This window comes from Hyalella azteca, unplaced genomic scaffold, assembly GCF_000764305.2.
Source record: "Hyalella azteca isolate HAZT.00-mixed unplaced genomic scaffold, Hazt_2.0.2 contig4106, whole genome shotgun sequence".
NCBI lineage: Eukaryota > Metazoa > Arthropoda > Malacostraca > Amphipoda > Hyalellidae > Hyalella > Hyalella azteca.
Window position 1 is genome coordinate 34,245 of NW_025934332.1, and position 26,341 is coordinate 60,585.

A 26,341-nucleotide genomic window follows, 5' to 3' on the forward strand; every position below is an offset into this window, starting at 1 on the left:
AATTTTTCTTACGCATTGCACTTTTTGACCATAGTTGGCCAGTCGAATATTATATCCAGTGGCCAGTAGCTAGTTAAAGTGTTCACAAGGAAAGCCATTTCCGGGAATGCAACAGTGGCACGCCAAGAAAAATTCATACGAAAAAATTTCGTATAAATACGAACTTTCTTCTTTTGAGAAAGAAAGCGACTTAATTAGACGTAATTCGTTTGAGGACAACAAATTATTCCGTTTAAATAGAGTCCAGCACTCGCGAGCAAGACTCGTCCGTCATAGCGCGTGGTTGTGGTTGTGCGGTAATATTTTTGGCTGGAATATATAGGAAGATGTCTCGGTAGACATTTGCACAAAGCTTTATGCCTTTGGCGACCGCGTCCTGCGCTGCAGTAATGACTTGCCATTGGTCAACAGCGAAGGTCGTTGATCCGCATGCAACCAAGCGATACAGAAAAGGACAGACAACCCGACAGATGAACGGGAGCCTTACCGATACAAAAATACAATATTTTCCGATCAGTCTTCTCAATCCTTCTAAATAAAGCAGAAACACAAGTGTAGAATAGAAGGATATCCTTCCGCGAGTAATGAAAAGGTATTGAAAGTCACGTTGTCTCCAGGCTGAGAATAACGTAACGTCGCAAGCAAACAAGCAACTGAATGAAGTGTGAAGTGAAAAAATTCTGTCTAACAGAAGAAGAGTTTTTTGGCGACGATGTCTGGCAAAAAGCGATGACGACGAGAAAACAACTCGGAGAGTACGAGTTCAGCTCATAGCTAGACATGCTTAGAGAGATTACAAAAAATGTGACGTTTTGATGAGAGAAACTTGACTGTTGACGGTCCGAAGAAAAAACATTCTGCTTAAAGAGTATCAAGTTAATTATGATGTGATCACTGGAGACAATAATTACAAGCCGTTGATAACAACATGGTAGGTCAAGCTAACATGCCAATACAGATCTCGACGTACGTATATAACTGATGATATGCTTATTATATCATTAATAAATGTACTCGTATATCACATACAATTCCATTGAAAAATACGTTGATAGAAGACTACGTTGGTTTGCAATTATCTTGAAGCTAACGAAGTTATACCTTGCGTGCCAGCGTCAAACTTTTAACATTACAATTTTCGTGCTTGCGGCTAACCTAGTTTAATTTTAGTCAAACTATTCCATATGATCTAAATTACACGCAAACACGTATATCGTATAAATTCTATCGGTAAAAAAACTCTAAACTAAGTTTTCCTAAAAGTTAACGCTACATTTTTTCAGCTGAATAATATGATCTTTGCCTAATAAAATTCCAGTTTAATATGCTTATTCCCAGCAAATGAAAGCGTTGTGGATGCCTAACAATTTTCATTACCTTTTCATGAGATTAAATCAACATTTGTTTCTATCTTAGTCCATTTTATTGCTCGTGGCAAGCTCATGCCGGCATATTTTGCTCGAGCAATCGCACTAAAAAGCTTACATAAACATTTTGATGAGACCAATGAAAAATGTTTGCAGGTAACACCAGAAGCAATAGCCGAAGGTAGAACACCAACCCTTTTTTTAATAATCACATGATTTATTAGCACAGTGAGAGCGCAATCAAAATCTCCTTGCTTCTTGCATGGAGGATAAAAAATTGATTAAGGTCCATTTATCCACATGATGAATTACGACCACAATGTTGCAGGAGAGCTTGGTAGCGTTATTATTAATTTACGGCCTGTCCGTGCTTACACTATTTAGCTAGCTGGGTCCCAGGGCTCAGCCTACAGCCCCTATACCACATGGCTATGAAGTTCATACGATAATGTGTGATTACCACACACAGGAGAGGAATTTTTAATCATAGTTCCGGAGCAAATTTATAACACTGAAACCGATACATTCCTATTGACCATTACCATATACCAGAACAAGACTCGTGTTTTTCTTATAAATCATAATGCATTTCTGATTGAAGGGCAAACGGCAGCTTGAAGATTTATGCGTAGTAAGATTTTATTACATGTCGCCGCGGTAAAAAGATTGCCTGTACTCTCACTTGTTTTCCGACTTCTAAGCGCTCAGTCTCTCTTCTATTTGCTTCGTAGTCATTTTTTACGATGTCTGCGTCTGAATATGAATGAGGAAAGCAGAGCGGGAGAGCTTTAACCTTTTGTCTTCTGACGATTACTCTTAGTTACCACGCAAGGGCATATGAATAGCATAAACGACGTTTAATGTATCCGTGAACAAAATGCAATATAGCATGGCGAAAATTTATGTTACCAATGCGCAGTCAGGCAAAAAAAAATGAAAATAAAAATTGTTCGAAAATTGAATGATAATTTCGATTGAACTCTTCTCTGACGATAACCAATTTTAATGATCGCGATTTAAATTAGAGTAATTGAGCATTTTGAATTCATTATGATGAAATATCAATTTATCATGATATACATGCAAAAAGAATCCATTCTTTCTGTAACTTAAGTTTCTGTCATACGCATGAATTTGACCAAAAAAAAACATCGTAAACATCATTGTGATAACCAACTTTCTAAAGATTTTTGACGCTTGAGATTTTCCGACGATTTCAGTCTTCGATGCGTCCCGAGTGTTGGATTGCCTGCATCTCTGCAACAAGAGGGCTGGTAGGTAAAATAAACTGGGTATGAGTGCTTTCACAGGCAGGCCGCGCTTATTGTTCATTGTTTCCTTGGCAGAAGCGAGCAAAACAAACGAGTTAAGCCGACACCGGAAGCGTGAGAGCCTCTTACGAGACTTTCGCACCGCCGCGCGCTTTCGACACTGCAAACGCCCGTGTGGGACGACAGCAGAGACAGGCATCCATGTCGCACTTGAGAATTACGTGATCAAGAGATTGGCTTTTGTATTGCAGTAACATGAAAGCTGTAATATTATGCATGGCATCATCGATCAGGATAAAGTTTCCAGTCCCTCATCCACCGATTTTGAAAATATTGGTAGTAAAATACGCATGTTTTCAATCGTTCGGTCCACCTTATATTTCGGGGAATAAATTTCACTGTTCTAGCACAAGACCAAACAAAGATACATAAGACACTAAATTCTTCTGTCCCATCGTATACAGAGCAGCCTTATGTACAGGACAGTCTCATGTACAGGCCACCCTCATGTACAGGCCAGCCTCATGTACAGGACAGCCTCATGTACAGGCCAGCCTCATGTACAGGCCAGCCTCATGTACAGGTTAATGAACACTATAAGGCTTAACTTCCACCTAATATTCCGGGGAATAATTCCACTGTTCTAGCACAAAACGTTATTAATTTACATAAGATACTAACTTATTTAGAGCGAAGACTAGTCTAATCTACTATATTTGTCCGAACCTCAATTAATGTACGTGTATTTCAGTCGTCCAGTCCATCGCCTGTTTCTGAATCACAAGGACAAATCCCAACCTTTTTTTTTCTCTTAAAAATATCATCCTCATTTGTGGATGATTAAAAAATTAAGAATCGTTCATTTCCATCCATTTATTTCGTTTTTCTAGTCTGAATTTCAAAACTGAAGCAAATTTTACATTCATACAAACTGACATATGTTATACATATATCGTATATTTTTAACTTAGGCATAATATTCAAAATCTATAATGGCTTGATTTTCAGTTGATGCATTATTTCCAAAATTCATTTTCCTTGGCAATTCTTGGATGGGGCAAAGTAAACGACTCTCCTAGTCTAGAAATCAAACAGTTCCAAATTCAATTAATATAACTAACGATATTATTCACTGAATAGTATGACATCCAAAATGAGACAAAATTAAATCGTACGGAAAATTACGAGCTGAATGAAATATTAAATGAAATAGGACAGCCTCATGTACAGGGCAACCTCATGTACAGGCCAGCCTCATGTACAGGGCAGCCTCATGTACAGGGCAGCCTCATGTACAGGGCAGCCTCATGTACAGGCCAGCCTCATGTTCTCATGTATACAGGCCAGCCTCATGTACAGGCCAGCCTCATGTACAGGCCAGCCTCATGTACAGGCCAGCCTCATGTACAGGGCAGCCTCATGTACAGGCCAGCCTCATGTACAGGGCAGCCTCATGTACAGGCCAGCCTCATGTACAGGACAGCCTCATGTACAGGACAGCCTCATGTACAGGACAGCCTCATGTACAGGCCAGCCTCACATGGCAAAGTCAAATGCAAGTTTTTGCTGCACTTCAGAGTGACCAAGGTGCGGAATTAAGAGTGACCAAGGTGCGGATCCTGGATCGAGGTCCGACATATTTGCAAACTCCGCTTCTGGTCTGAGACTTGAGATCAATCATGAATTTTATGACGCGAATCGATTCTTCAATTATATGAGGCCTATGTTGGAATGATGATTCGTACGATTGTCTACTATAACCTACGTTATTCAAGCGGAAGAATACTCATGAGCATTTTATTCATTTCATTGTTGTTATTATTTTTCTGTTAGGTTATAAAACTGATCTCAGTAGGGTGAAAATTATCATAAAAATTTACTTAATTATCAATGAAAACAATGGTAAAACATATGAAACCTGCTAAGAGAATTTAACAAAACTACTCATAACTTGTGAGAACAGTTGATTTCGATACATTTCGAATTCCCATTCACTAAATTTCTCTCACGTTAATTCACATCACGAGTTCACTCCTTCCAATGAACTGTTAAATGTAACGTTGTTCGATTTTCGTCACATTTTTCCGATAAGGCTGTATGTGAGCCTCGTAAGCCTACCAGCAGAAACTTCTGCTCAACTTTTTTCGAGAGAAAATCGAATAAAAGAGAAGAAGCGGCATAAGCAACTATAAACATTGTTCACACACCTACAGCCGGTTTCCGAGTTTTTGCAGTCAGCCTTACCGAGCGAGATCGGCGCGGCTGGATCTCCAGAGGGCATAACGGGTAACACGTCTCGTTGAGCTCCACATTCGCCCAGACTCCCGCAACGAGAAACGTGCGACATATCGAAAAACAAGTTGTCCTAGATCACAGCTACAACGGAAGTAGTCCAGCAGCCAACTAACAGCCTGGTTTCATAGGTGAAATTTGGTCGATTATTCGGCGAATTACTCGCCGAAATAAGGAGCATTGCGAATTCTCGAAGAGTGTGGTCGTAAAAATGAACAAAATAGTTAGTTGCGCGAGAGAAAAATATGGCCTTAGTAAATTAAACAACCATTATTTTTGAGTAAAAAATTGTAAATAAATTTTTTTATTTATAATGTAATTTCTTGCTCCTGACTTGATGACGTTCGAATAATTTCGAGGACGCTTGGGACGTGAATCTCTCTCGACTCAGTGACGTCCAAGTGCTCGAGCGATGCGGAAACTCTCGAACTGCAGCAACTTCCTATTGTTCGCGCAGTGTCCTAGATTCTCCCGGTGGACATCGTCGAGCATCGATACATAATAAGCAGATGCGTGAGGTCTCTACATACCAAACGTGCAACGAGCGTCTGGTTTTCAGGGCCTCGGGAGCGATTATTCACGCACAGAAAGACGGGATTATAATTGAGAAAAAATATACCGTTAGAAAGACACCAACCAGTAGAAGCACGAAGAAAAAAATGTGAAAAAAAAGCTTGTGATTTCCAGCTTGGCATGACGAGTTTGTGAGGAGAGTTGAAGGGGTAACAGAGAACCGCTCTTGCGCCGTAGGGTCAACCGTAGGGTAGAGAAGACTCTCATTAAAATTGGACATGATAAAAAGTTTCCGGTACAGCGAGGTACGCTAAGCATTTTACGAGCGCTTACCGTAGGCGAAAAATAATAAAAAGAAATCAGACCAGACAAAGTCATCTCTTAGACCCGTTTTGTTACGCATCAACAGTTCACAGTCAACCAGTTTATGGGCAAAACTACAGATTCGTAACCTAGTTAAGTTTAAGTCTCTTTTTCGAAATCTTCTCTTAATTTAAACATGCACGTATATATCGTAATATATTAATCCCATTTCATGTGTGTATCATTACTAATAATTTGACAAGTCATGGTTTTCCAACCGCAAAATATCAATGGTCACATATGTAAACTCTCAGCAGCTCGCGTAAACATTTTCAAAAATACAATAATCCAATGCTTCAAGTAAACCTCAGAATACGTAACCTATAAAGCGAATAGCCTTCAAAAAGCCAGTTCACTCTGCGGAGGCATTAAATGGAGCCTAACAAAGATGCGAAGTTAGAATTGTAATAAGTATTAACTCATGCATGCATAAATAATAGTAAGTTCGCAGCGAGACTTATACGCCTTTACTATTTACCACCCATTTGTTTTCAAATCTGAATAATTGAGCTCACATTAAAATCAGCCGCCAAAGTGAAATCAATTATCCCCAACAAATGTTCAGCATTAAAATGTGCAAGACGTGGGCAAAAAGTGTGATTAAGGCTTCCTTGATAGTGGGCACACTAACCTCGACCATTAAATTGCAGTCAATTATTCTCATTGACGTTCTATTCCTGCACGAGTTCCTAAGATATATTATGGAAGCAGAAATGCACGACTATCGAAACTCATCGAAGGATTATAGGCGGCCACTCAACGGCCAGCCCTGATCATTCAATGATTTATATATAAGGAAGACTCGCAACGATGCATGGCATGCAAAGCAGAGATTTAAATATGCATTAGTTCTTATAAATGAAAGTCCGGAGAGACAAGTTGTTATACTACAAACGCAAGAACGCAGAGAGCGCCGCAATTGACCGACTTCCACCTTAGGTTTACGAATCGCCTGAAGAAACTTCCACATCTGGAACAGCAAATTGTTTGGAAAAAAGAGTCTAAAAAAATCTTGCAGCATAAGGTCGAACAGACATTGACATAATAGGAGCGGGATGTTTTTCGAGTGAGATAATGATCGAATGATGACGAATATTCGTCAATGACATGAATTGTGAATTTAAAAATTATGTTCGCATGTGTTCTAGAATTGCAAAATGGAGGTCCAAGATTTATTTTATTTTTTGGCTCTAGAGGACAGCTGCACGTTTACTTGCGCCATTAGCTGGAATGAGAATCGATGTGCAAGCGGCATCCATTTTTGGAGGTCCCCAGGTTTATGTTACTTCCTGAATTATAAGCTTTTGAAATTAGTTCAAAATTAAATCATAACTTAAAGGAAAGACTACACAAATTCAGAAATATTTACATTTTCCACTTACACGAAAGTTTGTGGGAAGATAACAAAAAATAAATAGAAGACATCAGGGACATAAAATCTCGAAAAAAATATAAGTTCAATGCCATTCAGTCAGTCAAAACTAATCTCAGTAATGTAAGTTCAAAATAAATGAAAGACGAATTAAAATTATTAAACGTAAACAAATCATGAAAACCACTAATGAATTTGGTAATAATGTTAGCCATTCCCACACAGCAGTATGGGAATGCCCAGATAGTGTCGACCATTGGTTAATTATCGAGGCTGGTAATTTCATAACGACAAAATTTCAATTCTGAATTTTAATAGAAGTTATACCTATTACGAGGAAATAGTATTTTAAACATTCACCGCCACATCCAATGGCTTCCGTTATTGCTGTTTATTCCATCAATCAAACTGTCTAGATCATCACCAACGAAGGCAATATCATCACACACGCAGGCTAGATCAAAACGCAAGTAGGTTAAATTATGACACAAGTAAGCTAGATCATCACACAAGCAGGCTAGATCATCACCAACGAAGGCAATATCATCACACAAGATAGGCTAGGTCATCATACAAGCAGGCTATACATTGACATATGTAGGCTAGATGGTGGCACATTTTGCGCGCTGTAAACAGAGTTTCTACGAGATAAAAACTTGGACCTCGACAACTTGCGACGCCTGCGCAGTGCGCTTTATGGCAGAGAGTTGCGATATGTGGACCAAACAGGAGATCGTGACGTCGACAAATATTATCAGGGATATTTTTCAGAAGCTTTAACCTAAATCTCAGAAAACCGGTAGGTTTCCATGAAATCTAACAAAGTAACCAGATTTAAAGCATGATATAAATAGAGCCTTTATTTTTAAGGAGAAGTTTTTCATGATTCCCATCAAGTATACGTATCAAGCAACATATTCTTTCATAAACAACATATTTTATATCATGCCCAATACGTGCAATGCTTATCTGCAATTTTCGCATAAAGTTTTCACAATTAACATCACTAAATACATCTTCGAATACTTTATCAAACCAATGCGTATTTTAATAAATGCGAAAATTTTCTTTGAGAAGCGGAATGGAATCAATTTGTTAGCTTTAAATTTTTAAACATTTCTACAATTTCGGTTGGCGGGTATTGACTATTTTATGAAACTAATTTCATAAAAGCATATAATATTGAAATGTAGGACAAGTAGTTAAGCGTCGTCAAAGTTCACAGATGACTGGATGACATGAGCAAAATTTTTAGTATAATATTCTTAGCATTATAGAACATACGGCCACACGCTCCCAGAAGCAGCAGCATCTCTCAACATCAACACCTCAGCCTGGCAACAACAGTTATGAAAATAGAAAGCAGTTAGAAAATGAATAGCAAAGTGAATAAACAGCTACGAGGCGACCCCCATGCAAGATGCTGCATCACCGTGCGTAATGTGTGTCGTCAACAGTACAGACTGCGGCGTTCACACCACGAGCAGTAATATCAGAACTTGCTAATGAACACGTTGCGGCCTAAGTATACGTAGCGGCCTAAGTATACGTAGCGACCTAATTATACGTAGCGGCCACCGTATACGTAGCGGCCAAAGGTATACGTAGAGGCCTAGGTATACGTAGCGGCCTAAGTATACGTAACGGCCCATACAAGTTCACGTAGCGGCCTAAAATTACATAGCGTAAGCAGTATACNTATACGTAGTGGCCTAATTATACGTAGCGGCCACAGTATATTTAGCGGCCTAAGGTATACGTAGCGGCCTAAGTATACGTAGCGGCCTAGGTATACGTAGCGGCCTATACAGGTTCACGTAGCGGCCTAAAATTTCGTAGCGTAAGCAGTATACAAGTTAGCGCCTAAGTACACGAAGTGTAACGAACTATTAACCCTCTACCGCGGTATGTCACTCTCCAGGAACATAACTTTCAATTTTTTTAATACTCCACTAAACCTGATACTGCATTCCTGTTGCGTTTTTTAAAGCCCATTTGTACCGAAAAAGTGTTTATGCTCATGTTCAATCATCGAAAATATTGCCTCACATAAAATGACGAAATTAACTCTAATGACTATTAAATATACATATGCAAGAAGTCAGCATCTTAATTAGGTCCTTATTGTTTGGGGCTTTTCGAAATACGCACACTCTACATTGGATAAAAAGGGTACGTAATCATTTCAGCTTGTTCTGTAATAGCAGTCACTATTTACGTTAGTCGAAGCTTAATTTGATCTTCAGAGAAATCGCCATATTTGCGGAACGATTAGAAAAGAGCGTTTGAATGCAGTCCCGTACAATCACGGCTCCGCTTGAATCGACGAAGGCATCTGGTGAGTAAGAAAATGTTGCATAAAAAATATTAAAAGATCATCTGTGGCGCTTGTTTAGTGAACTAAATTGGCAAGTCACTCGCGGCTTAAGCGGAACGTCTAGATAATGCTGTGGCTTTTCATGTTCAAAAATATTTGTAAATAAGGTCCAAATTTTGAAGGTTAATCCTTAGGTGAATTATAGTACCGTAGGCGTATAATACTGCAGTTGGTGGCGTCAGATTTTTAGCATTAATTAATACAAGATAAAGATTGTTTTCATCATATATACTTCTTCTATCTACTTCTTTCTTATATACTCTTCCTTTCATATATATACATAATTAGCCGAACGATTAGGTTGAATAAAATTGCGCAAGAGAACAGTTGAAACAGTAGCAACATTAATAGATGCCAAGTAGTTAGCAATAGCAAGAAATAACTATACTAATAATTTAATCAGCTCCAGTAGCAATAATAATGATAAATGAAAATTGTTTCAATTTGTTGAAATGGGGAAAATTTTTAAACTTCTCCAGAAAAGCTCATTTTGCGGTGACAAAAGGAACAGCAACACAAGTCATGGTATCCAAGTCATCTTTGGCAGCAGCAACAATGACAACAATGACAGCAACAATACAACAGCTGGCTGGCTATATATACGCTGCGTCTCAAGAATGTCAAGCTAAAATGTCGATAACCTCGACAGTTTGCGTAAGCTGCAGACAACTCTGCGTAACCTTGAATTACCTTTGTGAATTTGAATTACCTTACCTAAATAATTGTGCACAAGAGTTAGCCTAATAGTCAGCATAGCCTAATAGTATTATGGCTTTCTTTTAGAAAACCATAATACATATATTATATAGAAATAATATTGAAATATATCATTTCTGTTAGGAAACGGAAAGGCAACAACAGAAACAACATGGATAAATTTTGAACGAATCACATTTATTCATCCAAGGATTTAATGAAAGTGAAACTGCCTGCTCGATCACAAAACTATATAGAATAATATCCGTCTACTATATTGCCGTGTTATGATAAACATTTTGAGCTGAAGAAAAGAAATGACGAAGCCAATACCTACAAAATAAATGAATTCAGGCGTGTAAGTAATTAACCAAAAATTGTTGCACATTAATATTATTATTTTTCTATCAAACTATGGCCCTCTAATGCAAATATATATAGAATTTTCATGAGTTCACGATGCATATAAACTTGAGTAAAATTGTAAATTCAAGAATAATTAAATAAATAAAGAATTTAGGTTAAGTTATTAAGAAAGTTCTGTTTGCAACCGGAATTTCGAACTATCGCACACCGGTTTACATTGAGCTTATCCACACTATATTAGGCCAAGCCTGGTATTTGTACATGCACACCAGTTTCATATAAAAATTGAAGTTCTAAACATCAATATCCATATAATAAATAGANAGGCCAAGCCTGGTATTTGTACATGCACACCAGTTTCATATAAAAATTGAAGTTCTAAACATCAATATCCATATAATAAATAGATGAATTCTTCTTGTAAAGAGATTAGTAAAGGTATCAGCCTTATACGACGCCTTTTTTAGGCTCGAGATGAGCTTTAAATTTGTACCTTGCCCGACTGCGGAACTACACGAGCCCTAGACACCAGGGCGGCCTTCAGTTGCTTTCTAACAGGAGAGCAAACAGGGCCAGTGGACGAATATTTACGGGATCATCAGACCATGAAACGTTTCCTAATGAGTGGCATTCTATGCTGAAAAATATTTTCTTCCTGAATCCAATGTCACTGACAGTGTTACCAGAAACGATTCCCGTTCAGGAATACCGAACCCAACAATTGAACTTAATTCCTAAACATTGAAAAACCAAACACGAACATCTTATAAAAAAATCTTTTTCAGTGTACACAGAAAATTTTTGAAAAATTTAATCATACGAAAAATTCTCATATAACATGAGCATTTAGATATCATAATAAAAGATCACAAAACTTGCGCGTTGCAATTTTTTCTGCTTCGACATCCTGAATTCTTAATAATCTTTCGAGCCGAGAAAAGTTTCACGTACAAACATGGGTTTAACTTCAAGAATTTTTTTAAATTTGGGTAAACATGCCAAAACTATAGCACATAGAAATTTAATTTTAGCCCTAAAATTAAAACTAGCTTTTATTTGGCCAAACGCAGCTTTATTCTGACTTTGCCAGAATTCATACTCTTTGAAGAGAACTTTTAACAATAAGTTAATTCAGACGGATATATGTAAGAACATAAACCAATAAAGATTACCCATTGACATCAAATGCGATCAATGACAATATTTTTTGTTTTATTTCAGTGCAATAGTGAATTTGGTCGATGCGGTTAATTAAGTTATACATAGAAATCTGGGGTATCTGTCAGCAGAAATTCGCGACATCTTCAGGCGAAACTCATCACTTTTTTTGTCCAGTCAAGAAAAAAAAACTGGAAGGTCGTTATGAGAACAGGTCAAGGAATGAGCTGTTTGTGAAGCACAGACTCAGCTAGATGCTTCCTCGTCGCCCGAAAAACTAAAAAAAAAAACTCTCATACAAGAAGCGATTACAAGAAATGAAAGCAAAGAACGAAGATCGAGCTACTTCCTGGCAGTACGGTTCCTTTTTAACTTGAGGCCTAAGCTAATTCTATTCTAAGCTATTAAAAATACGTTACTTTTGATTCATCAATTGATTTGTAAGAGATATAATGCACATTTGATTGAAAATTTTAAGCCAAAGTTCATTATTCGAAAAGTTCCTTATTTACGCACTTTTATGGAATATTTAAACTAGGAAATAAATACACAAAATTGTACAATTTTCACATTTATTCGTCCCGGGGTAACTGGCTTGTGATGCATTCTAAGAGGAAATTCACTACCTATAAGAGGTAATCACTTCCCAGCGTATGTACGTCCAAGAAATATACGAGTATATTCTATGATTACAGTAACTGTATTCACGAACTTGTGTTTACAGAAATAAGAAAAAAATCAGTCACAACTGTACCAGGCTTTCCAATTTAAGCGATACCAACAATACAGGCAAAGGAAATTCGCTTTTTGTTGAGTGTAGGACCATGAAAAAACTGCGCAACGAAAGCATGAAATTTTAAATGATTTTTGTACTCATAATAGCCACTGCAGCTGTAGCATCGTGGCTTTCTTATCCGTCGCATATGTACGATCAGAGAATGAAAATAATATAAAATCGCAATAAACTTTACATTTTAGTAAAACTATTAATCTATTCCCAATTACAAGCCAATGCATTCATGTATACTATTCGGTTTCCGTTGAAAAAAAGTAACTAATGTAAGGTACCTACTATGAATAAATTTACTTAAAAATAATCGACGACGAAAAACTTCACTAATTCTCCATGATTTGTGACATTTAAACCGGCACCAATAGAAAGTGCTAGTGGCACATTTTTCGTCGCAACAAATAATAAATTGTGCTTAAATGGAGCCTGATGAAGTATTCGCGCGCAGTGACGTTCACAAAAGATTATGCAAATGAAGAGCGCCAGTAAACGATGCAAAAGAAAATTTTGAGATCAATCTGATAAGTAATGACCCATCAAGCAAATGAAAACCAAACAAAGCTTAATTACCATTTATTCAATGAAAAAACGTTCACTTAAACTCTGATTTAACGTTATATGTCTGATGAAAAAGTGGCAGAATTTCATGGTGGACAATCATGAACGGTATATACTAAAGATGGCACTACGGGTAACAGTCCTCGCTCTTAGATAGTGCGGTACAAATCTAATGATTGGTGGTGGAATAAAATGCAATTGACGTCGAAACAACGTTAATTATGAATTGAGTTCGTTGAAACAACGTTTATTCGACGTTGTTTTAACTAAATATACTTGTAAATATATTCGACGTTATTTTAACACAAATACTCTTAGTTTTTCTGCAGAATTAAGCAAGCGTGCTTCAGGGCTGGGTATCACTGACGCTTCCACGAAGAATCACATTCTAACAATTATGAATTGTACTAAAATTTTCAAACATACTAACAAAAGCAAAACAGAAAAATATTTTCAAACTGGATTTAACGTTCTTAAGTGCCCTGAACTGATCAAATCAGAACAAATCTACATGATATCCGCATAATTATTTCGAACTCAGAATCCGTCGGGTTAACAGAATTACGTTACAGAAGAAAAAAAAATATATGTTTACCAAAATAATTTAAAATCATCAGAGCTCATCGATAGTATTCTCAAAGGTCCTCCACTAATAAGCCATGATCAACCATAGTATTTAAAGTTCACAATCAAAATTTGGTTAAAAAATAAAATAATATACGTTTAAAAATTACTTTTTAAAGACAACACTTCTAAAGAATCCAGTGTCTCCAATGTTAAAGATATACAATGAATATCTCATTTTATTTTCGAGTATTGAAAAAATGAATTTTTCATTTTATTTTAATATATAGATTTTTTTGCAAAATTATTTTTTCTGTCAATTGATTCATGCATTGCCTCCAACTTCACACAAGTGTGCAAAATTTCAGATCAATTGGAGAGGTAAAAGTGTCCTATATCAGTTATAAGATTGGGAGCTGACAAATTATTTTTTCAATTTTTTAATATTGCAAAAAAAAAATAATTTTTAAAATCATTTATTTTGTCATTTGATTCTTGCATTGTCTCCAACTTTACGCAAGTGTGCAAAATTTCAGATCGATTGTTGAAGCACTAGTGCACTAGTTTGTTATAAGTTAACTTTGCCGTTTGCTTGCATCGGGTCTTTGCTTGCCGTTTGCTTGCATCGGGTCTTTGCTTGCCGTTACGGGTCTTTGCTTGCTTGCCGTCATCGAGTTACAGTTCTTTATGGCAGAACTGTTGATGTTTCTCAACGGAGATTTGCAAGCGCTTTGCATTGTTTGCAGGAAGGAAATGCAACAGTATAAGAGTGAGGCCATCGTTAAGTCTGTTATCAAAGACAGGGATAAATGGAGTGATGGTATGAAAAATAGGCGATTAGTAGTAAATTCATAGGGGATAAAAGAATATATAGAAATTGCATTGTTATAAATAGTACGGTTCTATAGTTATAAATAGTACGGTTTACAGCAGTTTTGCAGAACTTGGAACGCTCAGTCATAAAATAAACTGGATCTGTGACGACACGTTTTTCCAACGTCAGCTGGAATTTTGACACCGCGTGCCTTTGCGAATCGTAAAGGGTATATCGTAAAGGATATATCGTAATCGAATCGTAAAGGATATATCGTAAAGGATATATCGTAATCGAATCGTAAAGGATATATAACTTTAAGCCTATTTTTCGAGGTCACAATAATGTCCGACGTCAACCTCTACGTTGATGGCGGCTGTATCATGGAAAGCACCACCTACACGGCAGCGCTGGTGGAGGGAGTAGCAAGTGTGTCATCGAAGATATCGAGGCCGCATGTTATTACACTCCATGTCAGATATTATACATTCTTGTCGTAAAACTCAAATTAAATTATCACCGCCCTAGATTTGTTTAAAGGAACGGTAACAATTTGACGACTAAAAATATAAAATAAAATTGAGAGTAATGTGCTCCATCCTCGATGTAATTGAATGTAAAACCTTGCTGACCAGACGGATTTATTATCATTGGAACATTACTTAATCACTGCTCCCCTCTGAATTACTCATTGTATTCGTCCTCCTAAAAATTTCTTTATACCCAAGGTTGTAAAATGAAATTGAATTTCTTTAGAGAGTTATTTTTTCAAACCTCAGGCAGTAATTATATGTGATCTTGCCGTTAAAAGTTTAGTCTTTTATTGAAATCTTCGCGACAAACCGACGAATAGCCATTTTACATTGTAGCTTCAAGAGCGAAAATTTAAACTAATATTTTTAATCGAATTATTCCCAGCTTAAAATTTAGTTTTTTGTACATAATTTCAAACATGATAAAATGATTCTGGTACTATAACATTTGGGCATTCGATTCCCATAATTTGACTAATGATTCCCAAAAAGTTTATGTACATATACGAGACGATTCGAAAAAAATGTTAAATTATATGTTATTCATATGTATAACTCAAATTAATTATGATTCAAATGAATTAAATTGAGTATTCAAACTTTTCATTCTCACCCAATTATTTTATATGGTGACGCTAATTACATCAGCGACAAGGAAAAAACCTTCGTCTTATCATGTAACAAAAATTGCAACTCTGGAAGGCTATGGCTCAAGGTTAACTTAATTCAAAATAGCTAGTCGAGTCCAATGAATACGTTAAATTCACGGCCATGAAATCCAGCCTGCAGGAGCAAGATGCTGCGTGCACGTAACAACCACCACATGCAGGGTGCAGGTATTAGACCATATGGCGGTTGTCCTGTACCATCTTCAATAACGGGACACATTCGGGTGTAAGCCTCCGCGTGTTGGTGCACCCATGCAAGACAACAGCCGAGCATCTACATCATCAGCAGAATATGGGCAATAACAGCAAATAAATTGTAAGAAAAACTGATAAGCACCATAAAGCGAACGGAAGTAGTAGCGTGAATAATAAGCAAAAGCACATATGTAAATATACAAGCAGTAAAGAAAAATATGGAAGCATTCACGTTATCTGAATCTAGCTAACTACAAATGAAAAAAGTTTCTACCAATTCGCGGCAAAATTTGATGGTTTCTGCACATTGAGTTCCAAGTCGAAAAAGTGGCATTGAGAAGTGAAAAGCTCCTCTAAAGCGTGCCTAAGTATTCTTAACTATAGGGGTACACGATTGAAATGTTTTTAAAACAATGATTTAGTGAATGAACACGCTACGTTGATCTTAAGTGTGCAGTCTCAGGAAAACTGTTAGCAATGTTTCAATGTAACACAATCGCAAGTTCACTAATAATTAAAAACGAATATTTCTAAATTCGCCATGTCTTCCCTGGAAGCTTTCCGCTAAATAGCTCCATCATCAGTTAAAAAATTAGAGAATCTATAGAGAAATCCATACTTGCATGAAAGCGATTCAAACATAAGTAACGAATAACCGACTTAATTTTTCCCCAATTTAAATTGCAACTTAACTTAGCATAATAGAAAGCATCATTCATACATCACATTGACTTAGAAATAAGATAATTTACTCCTTATACATTAATACATTAAAAAAACCCAACAAACATCGTGACAGTTCCATCCACGACTATTTGATTACTCACCGAAGTTTCTGTTCCATCAGGAAGCACAACATTTACTTCAAAGACGCGCGATAACCTAAGTTTAGGAAGCATGTCTCTGAAAGAATCACGGAAAGCAGCCCTGCTGCGACCAGCACTTCGTCCAATTGTTATGCCACCACCTATAAGAAACGCCGATTGTTTCAATCCATAGTCTTTACGGCGTTCTTCAGATTTGCCAAATCTATCACGAACTTCCTTCTCCCCCTTCAAATTGAAACTTCCACCAAAAAGATCTCGCATCGAGGATGACAGCTGTCGTTTAAAGCCTCTTGTAGAACCGCTGAACGAACTTGAATCATCTTTTGGAGAGGTGGGCGGAGAGTACGAGCTTCCCGAGCCAAACAAATCTCTCGTGGAAGCAGACAGCTTCTTCCGGAGTCCACTTCCAAATCTAGTCAGTCGGCTAAATTTTTCAGCTTGCTCCTCTCCGGAAACTGACATTCGTCTCTTTACGACCCGAGGAGGATTGGAGCCATTCTTGCCCTTCTTCGTGGATTTTAGGTTCAAATTAATGACATGCATAGGGTTCTGGACACACGGTACGTCTTCGCCAGCTGGGGAGGAACATATTGCCTCACGCGAATCCAAAGTGGGAAGAGGGGGAAGAGGCACTTGAGAAGTTTTACGCTTAAGTTCTTTCGGGTTAGTTTGCGTGCACATATTTGATTTAGGTTCGGGTGAAGCAGCAACTACACAAATATCTTCCTTCGCGCAAGATATGCTAATATCGGCCAGGCTCTCCTTCACTTTCTTATGCGAAACTTTGTTTTGACGAGCCGGTATTTGGTCATATAGATCATCATGGGCAATGTTATTCTGAGCAGCATCTACCCGCTTCCTGACCATGGCGTATCCATCTTCAGCATTCATTCCATCCAAATCTTCGTTTTTGCATGAAATGGCAGAACAATTCTCAATTTTTTCAGTACCCGAGATTTCTTTGCGTTTTTTGGCAAACTTTGCCAAGAAAGTGTCTCCATTCCGGGAAAATTTCTCCATACCTTCTTCACTGTGACATTCTGGAAGTGGTTTATCTTGTACAACGTTGGCTTTGATGTTTCCCAGGTGTTGATCTTCTATAACTTTAGCTCCAATGTTTTCTTCCAGGAGGCTTTTTCCATTGAGTAACTTCTCAAAATTCTTGACACTCCTGCGGACGGAGCCGTTACCCAAGCCACCGGATGAAGATTTTCGGCCTCTGACACTCATGTTAAGATGTCCTCTTTTGAAATATTCCCTGTTGCTGATGGTATCAGAACTCGCCTTTTCATCGGACAGTTTATTGAGTTTATTGAAACGTGTACCGACAACCTGAACCACAGCTTCTGTGCGCTCAGTTTTCTTGGCATATAGAGGAGTGGGTAAGTGTATGACCGACTCCATAACTGCTCAAAATTCGATCTGGTTTACCAAAATTCTCATCTACGGGCACTCAAATATAGACAATCTTGAAACCATGTCGGTTTAAAACACCGGGCAACACTTAAATTTAATAAATTTCACCGTCTTAAGTATTCATTAACACACCGTATTATGTATTCCTTATCACCATCACTTTAACTAAACAGTTCACTTCATACGCACTGATATCACTAACACACAATCACTTCACAATTATTCCATTTCTTATTCCGTAAATATTAGCAATGATCATCGATATCAAAATGAAGTCGAGGAACATGCGTCTCAGTGGCTTGAATCAGGAGCGCAGAACATCACATCCACCCTACTGCGCGCTGAGTGGCACACTGAAGTAAGTTCAGAATCAGAACTTCAGACACTTTGACTCGTACTCCGATCCATTAGCCAAAGAAAGCGGAATCAAAATAAAGAGGAAGTTGGAATCATGTTTACAGAAATTACAAAATCTTGCACTGTATTTGTCGTGGGCGCCGAGATAGCACATGATAGCCTGAATCTCATGCCATTCTATTCAAGACCAAAAATTGTCTGGTAAAAATTTTATCAACCAAAAACTTTGCGAGGGTTTTGCTTGAAAAAACATTTTAAGTGAAAAAATTGCAAGGAAAAAATCTTTTAGAACGCAACAGTTATTATCAAGTTAACCATTAATTATTAGGCTGTTCCACATGTCGGTGATTCGAAGCGAGAAGAAATGTTGTCGCGTGGAGAAGTTGCAGCGCAGTTTTTTTTAGCTTATAGCCGTGGCCCCTGGTGTTAGTGCTTGTTTCAAATTCTTAGTAATTCTTCGGGGACTTTGTATAAACCATGAGTATACTTGTATACTTCAATGAGGTCCCCACGCAGACATCGATAACTGAGTCTTGGAAGCTTCATAATATTTAATTTTTCTTCAGAGGACTTGCCCTTCAAGCATTTCAAATCTGCATTCATTTCAAATTCCAGGTTTACTTGGATCATGGTTTACTTGGAAATCGTGGTTTACTTGGATTTAATTTTGCCTATATTTGTTTGCCTTACGTCTCAATTTATAGTAGATAGCTAATGTTTTTGATGTTATACCTGCAGAAACTATTCACAAGATTCTTGTTAAGAATCGGCGACAGGCCTATGGCCTAATAAACGCTGAAACCGCTATATTTTATAATAAAACTTTTCTGAAATCTGAGTGTCGAAAATTCGCCCAAGCCTTGGGCTTATTGGCTTAACATATAGAATAACATGAATTTTTGGAACAGCAATAAAATATTGTAAAGGATGAATTGAAACCAAAATCATAACTTAGGCTAAAACCAAAATCCTATGCAGCAATAAATAGAACTACACGTGATTACCCATACAACCGATCTCTGAACTCACCGGCGGACGGGAGCAGGTTTAAACGCATGTTTTGTGCAAGTCACCAGCGTATAATTTGGTAAATTGTGAACCAATCCACAAGGAATTAAAACGCATAACTCAATTGTATGAATGCGGCAAAGCTCTTCCTTTCTGCCTCTGTCGACATGATTGAACAATCATTTCTTGATCTTCTCAATTCAGATGACAGTTATCACAGAAAAATATAACTCGGTACTCACTGCAGTGAGTGACAGCGCGCATTTTCTCGTCCGTCCGTCCGTGAAGTCACGGACGAACGGAGGGACGGACGGACATGACGAGCACCATAGCGCCTTTTTTTCATAAATGAGAAAATGCGCTAAAAAAGTGTTAAAATCTCGAGGCGAGATAAATGGCTTCATACAGGGCAACATTGTGGGTAGGTTTCATGATAATTCAAATAATTTTCACTCCTAAATATGAGTGACTAATATCTTTTGTCAAAATATATGATGATGCTGTGACCTTGTAGTACGATTCACGTCCAAGAACTCCGAGCCTAATCCAAAACAATTGTTGAGGTTCAGAATTCATCGGAAACATGTCAAAATTTGACTCTTATTGCGAGATAAATTAGCGAATATAACTACAGAGGATGATTACGTGCAAGATGAAGAAATGATATAAAGAAAACCGCGAAATAAGTTACTGTGATACTTATCGATGTCTATACTCGATTACACTCAAAGATATCTACAATACTTTCAGCCACATGATCTCTCATGAGACCGGATAGCCATAGAAAAAAATAAGTTTCAATTAAATCTGGACATTCGATAACCGTTCATGAATGAATTGTGCGTTCAGCTGAAAATAATATGTCATAAGGGTAAGTTTATCATCTCCCAGCCTGCCTGAACACGTGAGCAGCACTTTAAGGAAAAATAAGAGCTTAATTACAAATATAATAACGTACCTTAAATAACTATAAATTAACCTATGAACAATTTTATCGTGTGCTGGTACTGAGAAATAATCCTGCATATTAAAATGATGAATAATAAACTTCAGCTCCACACACGCGGTGGATCAAATCTAAAACGAACATCAACGAATATATAACAGAAAAACTAAAATACTACCTTAACCGCATCGAAAAATAAGTAAAGTATGGTTCGAGCATGAGAAAGAGAACAATTTCGCCATGAATCTATCACAAATTTCCCACTACTAACAAAAAAAGACAATAGTTGCCACCTACATATTTCTTTAAAATAAAAAGAATATTAATAATCTCTGCTGACACTTTGCCCGTTTATGCCAAGAAGAAGTAAATGATGAAAAGTCAATAACTGACCAGCCCAAAGCCAAGAGCGTGCAGTACAGTCGCCATGAAGAGCATGTACTGATATACATAAATAAAAGTGGCATACGACATCGAGTGTCACTGCATAGAAGAACAACAACTAAGACAACAACACATTTGAAGCTAATCTCTACGTACACGACTGCACATTTCTCAGGGAATGTTTCATTAGACGAAAAAATGCTTAAATCATAACGCCATAGCCAACATACATTCGTCGCTTCTGAAGAAGCTTCACAATTCAATCTCCACAATAAGTTTTCAGAAGATACCATTAATAAAATCAACCTAGAATTATTTATTAATAAATATGCAAATGATCTGTATATTTAAAACATTGGTTAATTTAATTATTCAACAGAAGCTGTGAACCATGTGCATCATTAATACTTCGATGGTTATCATATAGAAATTCTATAGATATCGTCAAGTGAGTAATAATTTGCATTCCTAAATATAACACAACAAAGTTATACATAATGGAAGCTCCGAATGAAATTTTTTGAAAAAGTATTTTTAGTAAAAAATACTAAAGAAATATTTCAGTGAAACAGACCCAAGATAATCAGAGCAAAATGCCGCGAAGGTGAGAGGTAACAGACAGACGACGCCAGCACGATACAAATACCAACGAAACAATCGAGTGCTTTCAACGAAATTATATCAATTTATTAATCATGTGCATAAGGGAGAATAAGAAGTTAGTGGTATAAGGAGGAAAAAGAAGTTAGTGGTATAAGGGAGAATAAGAAGTTAGTGGAAATAAGCGAGAAAATTCGCTAGACTCAAGGAATGGATTGCCCAGAGCAAACGAAGCACACATGTAGTGTACAGAAAGCACTGGCAGTTCATGGATGACACAAGAACCTTTACAAACAGTGCAGCAAAAAGTAATTAATTTTGTTACGGAGAGATAAGCGGCTATAAATAGTAGATAAAACCCTTACGCAGCAATGCGTAGATTAAGAACTTAATACTCATCCGCAGCTATTGGCTAAAGAAAGTGCAGGAACAGAAGCAGAAGTAAAGAAGCAGTTACATGGTTACAAAATCAACACTGGGAGTAAACAGCAACAAGCGAAATGAACCTCGCAGGATAGAAATAACGACAAACGGAACGCTCAATACTTGCACGTTTATCACAAGGAAGACGAAGATTGCACGTACGACAGGAGCGCTTAGGCGCTGAAACTTGGCATATCAGAAAACGCAGTTAATAGGCAAACAATAATCACAGAATTTAACGTTTTTTAAACCTCGATTAATTACCATATTTAGGAAACAAAAAGAAAATAAAATAATAATATTGATTAACTCAGGGCGCAAACTTTTGAACACGTAGGAGACAGTATTAAGTCTCATTTGCGCGCAGCCCGAAATAAGTGGACGTGAAATCACATTCATTTCGCTTGGAAAACTCATTTCGCAACTCTGGAACTACAATACTAGCTCAACGAATTATTTAAAAACAATAAGATTAAGAAGTAACTTGTTCAAAAGTGAGTTTATAATAATGAGTGTAAAAGCGAGAGTTGGCACAGCATGAACCCGCAACTCAAATACAGCAGTTGTGTCAAATTCTTGCGACAATATCACCGCAATACGAAAACTGAATAACAATCCCATAGGCCTAAACTGGTTAGTGAATGTGGGCAGAAAGGAAGCATCAATGAAGCTTTAGCAAAAAGCTTTCATATGCTAGTGAAACATGGCTTTTTCAGTGAACTATAGTCTCGGATCTGATGTCAAGAGATTTATTAAAATGTAAACATTAGTACTTCTTCTCTAACCGGTTAATAATAGAAGAACATAGTCTATTTTGTGGTTAACATCTACTAAAATAGGGAAAATGTAGCCAAAAAAGCATCGTATTTTGCAACGTGTTACAGGAATGCAAGCAAGAATAGTCACTTCACGGTTAGGTTTAATTTCAAGCTTCTGTTTCTTGTGTCTACTTGTGTTACAGATTTTCACTGCCCCTAACGAACCATAAGTGTAGGTAATTGAAAAAGAAAATCGATTTCACAATTAAAAAAATTTTTAGGCCAGTGGCTCGAGTTACATAAAATTTTTACTCAAAAATTGTAACCAAAGAGACAACAATGAGAGTTTCCACTAATAAATCTAAAGGAATCATCCACAAATCACAACAGCCAATTAAGAGAACATACAGCAAACAGAATGAGCCATTAATAACATTAATTGACGGAATACAGACTGGCACTGACACTAAGACGAATAATAATAAAACACAGATGTGAATAAAATGCACAAGATAAAAAAAACAGATGATGTTCGCTCGCGTGTAATACGGCAGTTTCGTTAGAAGCGAGGAGACTTAAATTGTTCCTTCGTTGATTAAATGAGATGTAAATTTGACACAAAGTTCTTAAATGTCTAATATTAAAAACATCTGTCGTAAGAAAATGAATGAGAATGCAATTGGAAGCATGAATCATAGACGATGCAGAGTCCCAATGCAACGGTAAAACACAATTAAGCAGATCGCACGATGACTCTTGTTAAGACCAAGGATCTCTTGTAGGTCGTAATTGAACGTGTAAATGTTATTCAAGCAGAGTTGTAATTTTTCATTACAGTTTTCAAGCGTGAAACTGCAGTGAGTTTCGAATATTAATAAAATCTTGCTTCAACTAGAGTTCCTGAATTCTCCAACATGTTTATACACAGCTTAGGAAAACTACCTACACAAATAGACCATATAAAAGACTTCAGAGAGGTCTAGGGTAGAGGCAGAGGGCACAATTATAGTTTATTGTCAGTGTCAGCTCACTTCATGCCACGTAGTCCACAACCACCGAGCAATAAACTGATTTATTATCCCCAGTTCTTACAGTTACGATACAACTTATGATGTGCGAGTCTAACGGGATAAATGCACTGAAGTTCAGTAAAATGCACTGACAATATCAACATTACAACGAGGGAAATGATGAGTTTAGGTCAAGAAGTAACAGATGTAGCAAAGCATTATGCTTTGTTGACTGATTTTAAGAACTAGTTCTCCATATCCAGAGAACTTTTTAATCAAATATATTCATGCAATTGAAACATTGGACTCCCAACTAACTCAGGAACGCTGTAACGTAGACATTATGTTAAAGTGCAACCATTTTTATAGGCAATGTGGTTCAACGCACTTCAGGTTAAACGAACACGCAGCACCGGGGAAAAATATTCGCGTGCTGAAGAGGCAAGTACAGTCATGAAAGTAAGAAAAGATTTAGAAAGTGTAGATATTCTAGAAACGGTATCACCTTTTGGATTTTTAAGTACGTTCATATACGGGCATCTAGTATAGTGGAGCTAAAAGCTATCGTTGACGCAAAAGGCAAAAATACACACGCAAACATTTATTGAGGCGGTGAATTTTTTCAAGTATCATTAGTTCAGAGCCAAGGTGAGACCTAAGTAGACGATGCAACGAGGGACATACTACTGGAGTGGTGATCTTAAGTTGAAGTAGCGACAAAGTTCCAGAGTGTTTAGAGAGAGATCGACAGTGAGCACAACCAGAGATGCAAACTACAGGCACGAAGAAAATGTATTTTCACGAAGACACGAAGAAAATGTATGGGATCACAGCCAAGGACGTCTAGCACACACTAATGTATTCATAGATTGGGGGCGCAATGGGTGACAATGGGAGGCAATGTTCACACATGTTACCCATACTTTTCGCGCTATCGGGTTGTGGGTTCGGAGAAGAAATCGACGATGGGAAATTCCGAAGTTGCATCTAACAGACCAAGTTCACGGTGGTTAAGAGCAAAATAAGATTTATCAATCACACTTCTTTCCCATACAATATAGTTCATTGGAGTCAGCTCTGATGGAATTCAGGTATAACTTTTAATCCCGCTACCGGTACCTAATTTGTCGCAAATTCAGGTATTGTAGTAATAGAAATCATTAGGTATAATACATCAACTTAGAAGCAAGGCTCAATAAAAGTACTAAATTAAGAAATGAATTCGCGCAATAAAAGACATGATGAAAAAATTAAATGAAGAAAATTCAAGCGAAGCTTATTGCCGATAATAAATTTTGTGAGTTAAAAACAGCACTCTCGTTTCACGAAGAGGAATACTGTGGTTAAAACTAATTACCGATGTATAGAGGACACAAAAATTCTCTCAGAGGGAAAAAGCTTAGCTTCATTGATCATTTACTGAGACTTGCGGTCGGCTGAAGCTCGGTAAAAACGATCCTAACGCAACGAAAAACAAATAAATTTTTTGGAAATTATGCTATATAAAACAATAATCAGGGATGACTGAGCAAAGATAGTACAATGCCTTTGAATACAACGCCTTTGAATGTACATTCAAAGGCGACCTATAACCCGCTGAATATTTTCAACAAAGAATTGTGCGGCAAAGAGGGTGCTCTAATGAAGGACTGATTTTGGCAAATAGTACAAACTCGTATGTCAATGTCGGGAATACGTTACGTTCCCGGTGCCTCTTAGCACGGCACCTTTGCAAAGTAAATATAAACGTGTAACAGGGAAATGATACGCATGAGTAAAACTTACAAAAGAAATGAATAGGAAATTTCGAATCGTAGATGGGAATCGGAAAGGATAGTTTCACATATCTTTTGTTCAAATTTGACAGCGAAGGCAGAATCATCAACCTCCTACAAAGAGATGATATTAGACTTCATTCAAGATTTGATTCATTAAATAAACATAGATATTTACACACGAGACTGACTCCTGTTCCTCACCAAGAATTGATACTAGGCGATTGATACTAGGCTCAATATAGTCAAGGATTTCTTGAACGATGTTACTTTTTAGCAAATCAAACCATGGAAAAACTGTAAAATTTTCACGATCGAAGGACGATCGGTAGTCAAGAAAGTTGGAGATCGAACTCCAATTTTCTTTACTAATGCATACCAGAGAAAAATCTGAGACGCTAATAAAAATTAGCATAGAATTTCCGAATGGCGATGTCGTTTGCCATTGTTGTCGTTCCATCAGGAATGAGAAGGACTTTTGTTTGTGTTGTTGTTATTGCGGTTTCCGTTTTGCCGCGCGGTTGACTGCTGAAGCTGAATTAGAGACGCTAGAGTTGGCTGGTGGGGTTTCCTAAGGCTCTCGTATCCAGCGTCGTCAACAACGTGCACTAGGAAACGGTTCTCATCCGTACAACCAACGCGCAGTTCCAGGAGACGCGCGTCGCAGTACAGTTGATAGTCGAGCATCCAGGGATGCTGGAACGTCTTCTCTACAGTCAGGCGCTTGCGTTTGTTCACTTGCAGCAGGTTCGTGATCAAGTCGATCGCTGCACAAATAAAATATATTAATACGCGTAATCAGGATAGGTAGTCAAAGTTTATATCATCCAGATATTTTTCTCATACTTTCATAAATGACATATATTAATACGCGTAATCAGGTTCAGTAGTCGAAGTTTAAATGATCGTTCAAGAACATTTTCTCATACTTTCATAAATT

The 26,341-nt window shown here is 37.3% G+C and overlaps 2 protein-coding genes across 2 annotated transcripts in view; both read right to left on the minus strand.

The window, feature by feature from the left end:
* Positions 1–18,467, minus strand: part of LOC108675164 — a 33,983-nt gene extending 15,516 nt beyond the window's left edge. Inside the window, exon 1 of the mRNA XM_018163154.2 lies at positions 16,725–18,467. Within this exon, the coding sequence (XP_018018643.1) occupies positions 16,725–18,128 (1,404 nt within the window). The 5' untranslated portion in view covers positions 18,129–18,467. The remainder of the gene's footprint in view (positions 1–16,724) is intronic.
* A 3,971-nt stretch (positions 18,468–22,438) lies between these two features.
* Positions 22,439–26,341, minus strand: part of LOC108675165 (serine/threonine-protein kinase D2) — a 55,411-nt gene continuing 51,508 nt past the window's right edge. The window contains 1 exon segment of the mRNA XM_047879877.1: positions 22,439–26,168. Within this exon segment, the coding sequence (XP_047735833.1) occupies positions 25,861–26,168 (308 nt within the window). The 3' untranslated portion in view covers positions 22,439–25,860.